A 12,039-nucleotide genomic window follows, 5' to 3' on the forward strand; every position below is an offset into this window, starting at 1 on the left:
ATTGCATTGCCTCTCAAATATATAACAAAGGCTCCATTCGGTCTAATTCCACCCAAGAGATTCCAAGATATTGAGACAGTTGACAATTCTCATTCTCACCATAAGACCATTAGCAGATGGCACACGAGAACAGAGCTATTTTGATTATTTTCTTGTTTGTATAACGTTGTACGATCGGAAACATAAGACAAAAATATTAAAAAAAATCCTTTAAAGTAAAATATGGTTGACGATGGTATTTTCTATCATGTATATGTTATCTATGAAAAAACACTCGAAAACATCAAAAACAACATAAAGACAAGAATTAGCATCATGGACATGTGTCCGACACTTAGCCAACTTCCTCAACTGAACCATCTCAACGACAAAAGAATAAGTGTCGTTGACTTGACAAGGCAAAGAAGTACGAGAACGATAAAAGAATAAGTGTCGGACACATGTCCATGATGCTAATTCTTCCTTTAAAGCAAAATGAAACTGAAGATAATTCTTTCTGTCACGTACATGCTAACTAAAACAAAATACTCAAAAATATCAACAACAAAAAAAAAAAAACATGAACACGGCTCAAACACCTTTCGAGTGCAATTCTCCTTTGGACGTTGGCACAGTATGGTTGCGACAATCTCAACTTGCAGGTGGTGACTCGTTATTAATTAACTCAAAGTGGTTGCTTGTGCCAATAAAAGGCTTCCTTTGTTGTATCTTAGACTTCTTTAGGCAAACTCGGGTCAATAAGTTACAGGTCTGGTTTGACATCACATAGACTTGGTTTGGGTCATTAGTGCTTTGTTGTCCATGTCAGGCAAGATGAATTATTACTCACAGAAGATGAGCAAACTTGGAACAGCTAATTTAGAAGCCTGCTGCATCTATTGCTCAACCAATCTAAAATTTTATCTGGAATACCATGTCATCAGAAAACGGTAGTGATTCACAATTCATGTCATTTCAAAATCACTGGAAACTAAACTTTGCATTGGACATATACAAGCATTCGGATGGTCTTCAGAATAGTGCAGAAGACAACAAACATGTCACTAATCTTTCTGAACATGTTAATTTAGAAGATATTGGGGGCTGTTTCTCACAAATGCACACAATCCCTCTTCCATCCAACCATAAGCAGCTTTTCTCAACCAAATACTCATTAGAGACAACCAAATGTGATTCATATATGATCATGCTTTTAATTATAGGTGGCTGACTGTACAATAATTGGCAGCTCAGAAGATTCTCAGGAGAAATATATCAACCATGACCACATAGGCAAAGTTCATCAAGCACATAACTGCAGTAACTAGTTATCCAAAAAGGCCTTCAATGAAAATGGTGGATGCCCATCCTGTTAAAGTACAAACTTAAACGTGTAAGGCTTCAGAAACTAAAAAACATTCAGTAATACAACAATAATAGTTTGCATTAGATTGATTTTTTAATGACAAAAGCATTTGATGATTGGGATGGAAGGAACAACTCCAGATTCTATGCCAACCTTCAAATTCAAGGATATGTAGTCTCGAGACTTAATATAGCATTAAGCAGTACAACAAGGATTAGCAGTAACATGTGATGTCTATTAGTATACAAAGTCAGCAAATAGCAAATAGAAAAGGCATCAAATTTGTCATATGTTGTATGATAGAAATCACTAAACAGGCAAATGTCTAGATTGTCACACAAAACAACTACTAACCTTACCAAGTTCCTGATGTAGGACATGTCTAACCACAGCTGCTTGCTGTATCAACCTCTCCATGGAAGAATAGCTTGGCAGATTAGCACGATCTAACATTAAAGATAACTCCAAGGCTAGTGACTTCATCGTGATGAATATAAAGCAACATCGAAAAAAAAGTTTAGGTATAGTCAGATACCCAAGATAGCTCGATTCAGACAATCTGCAATGTTTTCTCGATATTCTGGGCTCAAAAGATGAAACATCGGAGATTTCTCAGGCTCCTCATAAGCTAAGAGTGTAATAAAGTCCTGATGAATCAGCTAGTATGAGAAATGACTACATAATTTATTATAACAACAATACTAAAGAAATAAAAGATCGGGTTAGTTTCAGAATCATACTTCCAGTTTCCCAACGAACTTGGGCACCTTTCCGAATGGCGTTAACTTGGTCTGAGCAAATTCCAAAGCTTCCATGCTGCCAATGAAGTATGAATTACATTAGAAGTCTCATGGTATCAAACAGAACCTAACATTTGCTAAAAGATCATTTACCATTTCCGTGAACGTACTAAGTCAATGAAGTGAAGGCTTAGGAGATCAAAACACAGGTCTTTGTTATCTTCCAGTAAGTTGGGCACGAGTTGGTCTGTAAGCTCTATTGCCTTAAGAGCATTCCCCTCCATGGTGAAATGGAGTATTGCTGGAGACAGTCGAATATAAAATTATTATTTGATTCAACAGTTGGTTCCACTGCCATGTACAAGCAACCTACACCTAATCCAAGCATCACTAACCTTAGACAAAAACCTAAACGCATCATACAAGAATATAAAAGTCATCCAATGCCAAGGCATCAAGAAGTTAAAAATAAGATGTAACACCGCCTTGGACTACAACCACAAACAAACATGACCCCACAGGGATTTGCTAAAATAATTTAGCTCCTTTATTAAATGGATGGCATTGTTTATCATGGAAACAACCTCTCTTATTCATAGTCCCAATTCTCATATTTCTTTGCCAAACATAAATGAGTTTGAATTTAAAGGAAATTCAATCCAAGTCTTTTCCACCAAGCAAAGACACTTTTAGTATTGATGCTCTTGATCTTTAGGTTGTAGCATATCAACAATTTCTTCAGAGCGAAAGCAAAAGATCAAGAACTCACCAAGGTTCACATTGTCCAACTTCTTTTTCATTCATTGGCAAGACCAACCTATGACAAGATTAAAAAATTAAAAAGCCCGAGAAGACCTTTCTACAAAAAGATTACACCAAAGATACCCTTGCAAAGATACACTGCAGAAACGAAAAGCTCCCGAACTGAAATGGAAACGTCTCGTCAATTACAAGAGATATGCCCTCATGACACCAATGGACAGGAGAAAAAGGAAAGGTCATCATCATTCCAGTCTTTCATCACTACATTTGACAAAATTTATTTATTTATAAAGGCTTACAATAAACTACAGCATGATTGCAGTGAATTCAGATATATATAAACCACTAAACTGTTAATGAAAGCATTAACTAAAAGATATTTCCAAATCATCATTAAAAGCAAGTACAGTTTGGAGTCTTTGGACAATGTTGCTATTGTGATAGAGGTGTTAGAACCATTTAAACATCTAGCTGAGTGTATTGTGTGTTTTTCTGACCCGCCAGAAGCATTAATCAGTAGACCCTGAAGCCTTTGCAGCGCATGAATGATAGGGTGACTTTTTTATGACTGTCTACATTTCCCTATTTTAAAATATCTGAGGACAACAAACATCATATGTAACAATGATGGAGACAGCATGGTGTTTTTATTAATGCTAAAAATAACACAAGTTACAACAAGAACTTACATTTTCGTTTCTCCATGTCCAAAAGATAATCAACAGGTTGATTCATACCAGTACAAGTAAGAAATGTCTCTGCTGTCTCTTTGAAACAATTATGCACAAGATAAGAGAGGACAATGTTACGAATATCACTGTCACTGATTGCCTATAAAAAAGAAGAAAATCAGCAGACAGAATTATCAATGACAAATGATCTAGTCCAGTAACTTAAGTGTTTTGACTTAAAAAATCAACAGTAATTGGGAGAAAGAATAAGTTGAGATTAAAAAGAAGGCAGAATGGAAAAACCACAGTAATTAGATATGTACAAGAAGCCAAAAACATTTATCTTCTGAATATTTCAAAAGGCACCTTAAAGAAATTTTAAGACGATCAATAGAAGTATTAGCAAGATGCAGAAGCTTGATGATACATTCACCACCAAGAAAGTATATGAGGTATGTTTCTGTATTACCAGGTATACAAGCCTTACTACAACAGCGTGTCCAACCACATGAAACAGCAACATCACTTTAGGTACTGTCAATGAAGTGGTACTATGAAAGAGATAGGTGAGGACAAGAAAGTGATCAGTGTCTGACAGGTCATGGTTTGGAGATGCATGGATCATATACTTATTCTTTTTTACTTAGCCATAGTGACTAATAATCAGCAAAGATTCAGAAAGGATTTTCCCAAAATATTGATTATGCAAGTGTGTTCTATTAATGTCCAGCAAGCACCAACATTATAGTTAGCATCTAATTTGACAAAGTTTGTCATGGCTAAAAAAAATTTCACAATAGAGCAAAGAGATACAGTATCATATTTAGACAAGATAGATTTTCTGCTCTTGGGTCCAGCAAAATACAAGTTCATATGGTCTTAAATTTATGTGCTTGAAAAGTTGCATATAACATCCACCAGGATCACCACCAAGACATAATACATTATTCTGAAAGAAAACTGAGCAGCTAACCCACCATATGGATACCTCGATGTGGATCAGCAGATCTTACAATAAACATGAGATAGGACCTGCTCAGGTAAAGAAATAAGAAGCAAACTTTTTGAATAGATCTTCTGATATTTCAATTTAACCATTGGTGTATCTAGTGATGTTTGTGAAGAGTTAGTATATCATTGTAATATGCCATGTTCAAGTTCAAATAATTCCTGCAAACAATACAACTAAACTATTTTCCTTACACCACTTCAAACAAATACTATTAAGCATGGTAAAGATCATAAAGAACTCTTTAAATCGCTGAAACCTATGGCTGATGGCTGCTCATTGAATCGCATGACATATACCTAGAATATACAGATCGAATTTGTAGAAACTACTAAGTGAACTAAGTCAAGCTGAGACGGCAAATTGCAATAGCAGGAGGGGCTTGTATAGGTATGGAAATTTACTCTTACTAGTAGTACCAAGACATAAAGCATGATGATAGAGTAAAACAACCTCAAGTAACCACAGTCATTATTCACCCTATCCATCAAAGAAGCTTGTCGAACCATTAAAAATATCAAAATGGCTATTATGTAACTTGAATAATTCATTTTTTGATACCACAAGAATGATCAAGGCTGCATTTGCCCTGTTATTGCTCAAAACTAGCTATATTAACAATATTGGAACCCAGTTTTTGGATGCCTACTGACTTCGCACTGAATCAACTCCATTAAGTTCTTCACTTAGAAGGAACCCACCATTAAGGGCACCATTCAAGTTTGACTGCTCAATGTAACTGTTATTGTCAATGTTATAAGCCCTAGCAATTGCCATAGAGGAGAACGAAAAATAACATCAGAAAGAGAGAAGAATGTGTCTGCAATCTATTATTTATCAAAGAAATGTTCATAGTTCTTAAGTTCTTCATTTTCTTGATAGTTCTAGCAACACAACCATGATAAGAAACAACAAACAAACCACCGAGGGACTGGGACACCCTGTTTCGATGACGAATGGGTCCCTGGTAGTGCATTCCATCAACATGAGAAATAAAAACCACTACCAGAAAACATGATAAAGTGCAGAAGTTATAGGATTTTTCACCTCCTAACAAAGATAACCTCCAAAAGAGATATTAAGAGAAATGAGACAAATAAGGAGAAGGAAGAAGAGAAGCCAAGAAGAAAAGGACGAGAGAAGAGAGAAATTTAGAGAGAAACTAGAGAGGTAATAGAATACACAACTATAATACTGGTCTGAGTTGATACCTTAATTGCTCAAAATAGCCTTTGCATATAGGATCTCATCCATTGCCTCTCCTATTTCAAAACAGAGTAGGACTTACCATGATACATTATCTTGTATCCCCACAATATCTCCTCATTAGAGAACTCTGTAACTCTCCAAATATAATCATAAATAGGAGAATAACTATGCTAATCTATTGTACATTGTACATGGGGTTTTGGACTTTAGTTTGATTCTGAATATGACTCTACAGACTTTCCAAAGTACCTCTTGAAATAAGAACAATAATACAATATATTCCTTCTGTCAAAGAAGGTCAATCCTAATAAAAGTAGCCATAGCCCCAATTAACCTTGACTTGAATGTGGCCTAGTTCATTCTCCTTCTGTCTCAATCAGGATATATCACCCAAATGAGAAAGGTTGCCCAATTCAAATATAAAGATCAATTTAGGAAGGGATCTTCTGGTTGCCCAATTCAAATATAAAGATCAAGATATCATCATAAGTATATTTGTGAAGCTCATATTACTTGTGTAACACTCCCAAGTCTAGTCTCATGCCGGACGAAAACTTGAATTGACTTGTGATCTAGCATTTTGAACCAGTGGTTCAAGCTCAACAGAGTTACTAAGTTGGCTATCACATTCGGTCGGGTTGCGGCCACTTGTCTAAGTGATCCCTCGTGGACCTTCAATATGATCCAACCATGAAGGTTATAAGCCAAAACAAGAGTTCTATGACCCCAAAAATAATCTTAGATCGGTAGGGCTTTCATCATAAAAATTTCCCACCGCTCAAAGTCTTTAAGAAAGGATGATATTGATGACAGGTAGTATCTAACTTATAATTAATGATGTAATCCAAAACTTTACTATCCTTGAACACTAAAGGTCATCAAGCAAAAAGCACACGGTAAACAGTTATCTACAAACTGTTGCCATAATATACCCAAATAATTTTCCTTTTACAACAAAGTAAAATAATCGAGAGAAAAAGGTGTATACTCCTTGTCACTAATGAAATTTAGAATAATTTAGCTTGCATGATTATTATGTTATCATAAGCTAGTATAATTTTGAACATATAAGTAAAAGTGAAGAAGATAAAATTCCTATCTAATTCCTTTTAAAAATATTTTTTATTGTATTAAATATAGTACAAGACACTCTCACATGGACTCAATGATGAGACTTAACAATTGTGCACTAACAACCATTAGAATGTCTCATCAGACTCCCATCTGATTCCTTGACATTAGTATAGATTATAAGAAATTTCATGGGAATGTAAACTCGATAAGGTCATATCAAGAATGAGTAGCAGACCTACAAACATGGTAATGTGGCTAACTGATGCCCTCGTAGTATATTCGAACTTTCTTTCGTTTTGGTGCATTTCTTTCTCCATAAGATCCGGAATTTGACATCAAGAAGGCCAATGAAATAAAATAGAAGCCTTCAATCATGTAACTAATTATTCTTTAATGGGTATTTTGCCAAGGGTTTAATAAGTTTAGTTCTTACACATTCTTTCAAACAATCATCAGTTTTCCAAATTATATTTCACACGATGAAGGAAAATAATTCACACTTAGATACAATAAGTAACTTTTTTGTTAAACCTCGAGTGATAAGATTTTCCAAGTATCTTAAACCAAAGCATTCTTTATCAATATGTCTTCAAACTTACTATTTTCATAAATACGTTTCCTTCTGCTTAGGGTTTCTTGAGATGTAGAAATTCAAGTTTCCTGCTACCAACTAATTCATGATATGACGATAGATGGAGGGAAGATTGAAAAGAAAATTTTGTACAGAATATTTGACATGACGAAACAAATAAAGAGGCAAATGTAGATTTGCTTCCCCAATATATCGAACTGTCAAGTACGAATGAACGTGACAAGGCCTTCACACATCAGGAATGCAATCGTGCCACATTACCGAAACAAGGAAACAGTATTCAAATCTCTAACTCAACTTACAACACAGCAACTTCAGAAAAGAACAATATTCGCACCTCTGTCTTCAAAACTGATACCAAAATCAACGGATTAACAAGACCTTCATACTACCATCCGAAACCTATTGAATGAGAATCAAGCACCCAAGAAAGGCAGGAAGATAAAAGAGAATCGAAAGAACAACTGACTCATCAAGAGATCGAAAGCAACCGATAAAGAATTTCCGCACGGAGACTTTAAATCTGTAGGGCAGTAGCAAGGAAGGTCAAGAGGAACAGAAGACTCACGACGTGATCGTAAAGCCTGGGATCCAAGTCCATCAGCGCCGCCACCTGCGAGGAGGAAGGAGACGAAAGCGAGGAAGAAGAGGAGGGGGGAGGGGGAGGATTAGTTCTTCTCGGCCGTGGAAATGAGGCGCAATGTCGCATCAGCTTGTCCCCGCGATACAAAGGGTTGGGGCGCCGCTCGTGTGGCTCGCTCACACGCTTAGCCCGGCTGTGAAATCTTTCCAGATCTTACCTTTCAACTGTAGTTTCACATATGGTAATTATCTTTTCTTTTTTTTATTTATATGATAAATTATTTGGATAATTTGCCCAAAAAAATCTTCTCGTAATCATTTTTATGCTCCTCTATTAAAAAATTATTAAATCATTTTTTATAAATACATATACTGAAAAAAAAGATAATTAAGATAATTGATTAAAAATATATATAATTAAATTTTAAATTGTAAATTTTAAATTTTAAAAAATAATATATTTTTTTAATAGAAGAGTGCTTTTTAGTAAAATAAATTATTACGAGGATTTTTTGATAAATTACCAAATTATTATCAATTTATTTTTATTGTAAAAAGAATGCTACATTTTTGTTATTTGTGATAGCGTGAGGCATAGTTGAGTTTTTAATTTCTTACCAGCGTAGAACTCTCTTTTTTTTATTCATATATATATATATATATATATATATATATATATATATATATCATTAAACACCAAAATTAACCATCGCCACTGATACAGTAGTCTTTCCTTAAAAATATGATCTAACGCAAAATTTTGACTTTTGGAAGTTTAAGTGCTTGTTTGTTGTATGTTTCCAATGTTTGATCCTTTCCAAACCATCCATTGCCTTTTCTTTTTCTTAGATTGCTAAAGATTACTACAGGATATGTTTAAGGAGATTGATGTTAATTATTTGTTATAAATTTATTTATTAACTTAGTCGTTTTTAATATTTTTATTAATTATTTTTTGTCACGTGATTTACAGAAAATGTAAAACAAGGTTTAAATTACACTTTGTCCAGATAATATTGCATACTAAAATAATTATAACCAAAGTTTGAAATTTCGTATTCATTATAGATTTGGTTCATGTGATACGGATTAATTACATATTAAATAATATAATTAATTATCCTTAATAAATTATTTGATTACGATTGCATTTACAACCCGATATGAATCGCTTCTTGGATGACATGGCAAGAGTTGTCACGCAAATGTCGTGAAAAGTGAGTGCCACGTTACGAGTTCATTGGTTCTGTCGACTTGTATAGACGTTGAAAAGATATATAAAAGGAATCCATCTGCTTGACTTCATTTACTTCACGTATTTACTCCTCAATTGATCAACTTGTTTTTGCCTTCGCCATTTTCTAACTCCAACTCTACTCAATTATTAGAGGGAGGAGAAGTATCTTTTTCCCTTTCAATCGTAATCCAAATAGTAAACAACTGTGTGCATGACTCGACGTCCTACATTAGTCGAATGATCCAAGCGAGCTTTCTCAAATAGCATTAAGTGGATACATCATTAGTAACGAGGAATTATGAAGTAATTTTTATTCAAAAACATAAAAAAAAATTGCCTCTATTGCTTCGTACAAAGAGTGGTTAGATAATTCTTTGACTTAATCTACAGTATCTTGGCTAATTATTTAGTTACCTACATTTAGTATTTTAATTCATATATTTTAAAAAATTACATTTGTATCCCTATAATTATGATTATATAAAAGTAAAATATTTATGTTTATTTACCTTGACGTCATAGATTTTTGTAACTAAAATATAAAAATAAAGAATAAAAATATAATTTTAATATTGTAAATGATGGTGACGGACGATTGTACTGTTGGGGCCACAAGTGGTTGTTATTGATGAGGATAACAACAACGAAAGGTGAGGGCCACTCTACATCTACGTTAACATCGACGTAATTATCGAATAGCCTTTTTGTTGCTTGGTATCTACGTTAAATGCAGTTTGCGTCTAAACGTAGTTTTACGTCTAAACGCAGATTTACGTCTAAACGCAGATTTACGTCTAAACTCAGTTTACGTCTAAAACGCAGTTTTACGTTTAAACGTAGTTTGCGTCTAAATGCAGTTTTACGTCTAAACGCAGATTTACGTCTAAACTCAGTTTACGTCTAAAACGTCTAAACACAGTTTGGGCAGTTTTACGTCTAAACGCAATTTTACGTCTAGACGCAGTTTCAAAGGGATCTGAACTTAGAAACTCGTTCGTAAAAGCGCAGAAGACAGTTTTGCAGAATCAAGGCGTAAACGTAAACTGCAATGTAAATATCGTACGAAAACACTGGTTTACGTCTGAAAGCAGATTCGGACAGATCAGCACTTAGAAACTTGTTCGTGAAGGCGCAGAAGACAGTTTTGCAGAATCAAGGCGTAAACGTAAACTGCAATGTAAATATCGTACGAAAACACTGGTTTACGTCTGAAAGCATATTCGGACAGATCAGCACTTAGAAACTTGTTCGTGAAGGCGCAGAAGACAGTTTTGCAGAATCAAAATGTAAACGTAAACTGTAATGTACGAAAACACCGATTTACGTCTGAATGCAGATTCGGAAAGAACATCACTTAGAACTTGTTCGTAAAAGCGCAGAGAGCAGTAGTTATGAAGGAGGTTTGCAGTAATGATAAAGTGCTCAAAATAAACGCAAACCAGAGATTTAGAGTGGTTCGGTCAGTCTTGACCTACTCCACTTTTGGCTTCCTCCACCGACGAGGTCACCGACGTCAACTAGAGGCCTTCCTTCAATAGGCGTAAGCCAACTGCCCTTTTACAGTTTCTCTCCTTTTGACAGGCTCAGGAGACAACCTTTACAGACCTTTCTCTCCTCACTTTACAACTCAAAACTTGAAGAACAGAAGGAGGAGACTTAAAGGCTTTACAACACTTTTGAGCTCTTAGAATCACAGAAAAGATCAAGATTTCGGTGTTGGTCTGTATCTTTTCAGTGCTGAATGGGTGGGGTATTTATAGGCCCCAACCCAATTCAAATTTGGAGCTCAAAACGATCAAATCCCGGAATTCCGGGATCAGACGGTTGCACCTCCTGACTGGAGAGGTTGCACCGCCTGGCAGAGCTCGAAGACTGAGCCTAGGCGGTGCCACCTCTTGATTGAGGCGGTTGCACCTCTCTGTCAGGGAGGTTGCACCGCCCAGTCTAGCTCAAAGACTGAGCTCAGGCGGTGCCACCTCCTGGCTGGGGAGGTTGCACCGCCCAGTCTCGCTGGGAGGCTTAGCCCAGGCGGTGCCACCTCCTGGCCTAGGCGGTTGCACCTCCTGGTGCAATCAGGGTCCGAATGGTTAGCTCCATTCGGCCCAATTTCAGTCTTTCAGGGGCCCAATTGCCCCAAGATTAAGCTAATGGGATCACCTCCCATTTTCCAACTTAATCAACGTGCTAACTACGATTAGATCTAAGACAATTTCTGCAGCTTTGCTTCGGAGCGTCAATCGCTTCTTCCGGCGAGTTTCCGACGAACTTCCGTCGATCATCCGATGAACCCTCGGTGATGCTCCTGCAGACTTCCGGCAAACTCCTGGACTTTGCGACGATCCACTTGGTGAGTTCCGACGAGCTTCGCTTGGCAAGCTTCTGGACTTCTCGGATCTGTTCTCGCAGAACCTCCGACGACCGTCCGAACTTCCGTCGAACTCTCGAACTCCCAACGTGATCATGAACTTGACTCCGGCACAACTCCTGCTGCTTGTCTAACTTTCATCGTAGTTAATCCTGCACACTCAAAAACAAAACTTCGATCGAGACAATTAATCCTAAGCGATTAACCAAGTTGTCCGGCATGTCATTGGTCCCTCGACGCTTCGTCTGATTCTTCGGCGCATCGTCCTTTCCTGCGGCCTATTGCCCAATCGGCCAGTTGGCTCCGCAACTCCGATATCCTTGGCACAATACCCGCTCTTCTTGGCCCGATGCCCGAGTCCACGGCCCGAAGCCTTCTGTCGATACGTCGACCGATCCACCGGCCCGACGTCCAATCTTCTGACATGTTCCTCTGGCACAACATGATTTTCCT

General features: G+C 36.6%; 1 protein-coding gene across 2 annotated transcripts; it reads right to left on the reverse strand.

The window, feature by feature from the left end:
• Window positions 1-1,038: 1,038 nt before the first annotated feature.
• Window positions 1,039-8,127, reverse strand: LOC135675784 (uncharacterized). 2 transcript variants are annotated; one of them, XM_065186295.1, is made up of 7 exons: window positions 7,971-8,127; window positions 3,537-3,678; window positions 2,239-2,386; window positions 2,086-2,161; window positions 1,881-1,992; window positions 1,705-1,791; window positions 1,039-1,348 (listed from the first exon to the last, which is right to left on the reverse strand). In XM_065186295.1, exons 1-7 carry the CDS (start codon window positions 8,109-8,111, stop codon window positions 1,308-1,310), a joined length of 747 nt encoding a protein of 248 aa, XP_065042367.1. In that variant the 5' UTR covers window positions 8,112-8,127; the 3' UTR covers window positions 1,039-1,307. The 2 variants fall into 2 exon arrangements, with proteins under 2 accessions (XP_065042367.1, XP_065042366.1); XM_065186294.1 differs by having other exon boundaries at window positions 1,700-1,791.
• Window positions 8,128-12,039: the final 3,912 nt, after the last annotated feature.

Source organism: Musa acuminata, chromosome BXJ1-6, assembly GCF_036884655.1.
Source record: "Musa acuminata AAA Group cultivar baxijiao chromosome BXJ1-6, Cavendish_Baxijiao_AAA, whole genome shotgun sequence".
NCBI lineage: Eukaryota > Viridiplantae > Streptophyta > Magnoliopsida > Zingiberales > Musaceae > Musa > Musa acuminata.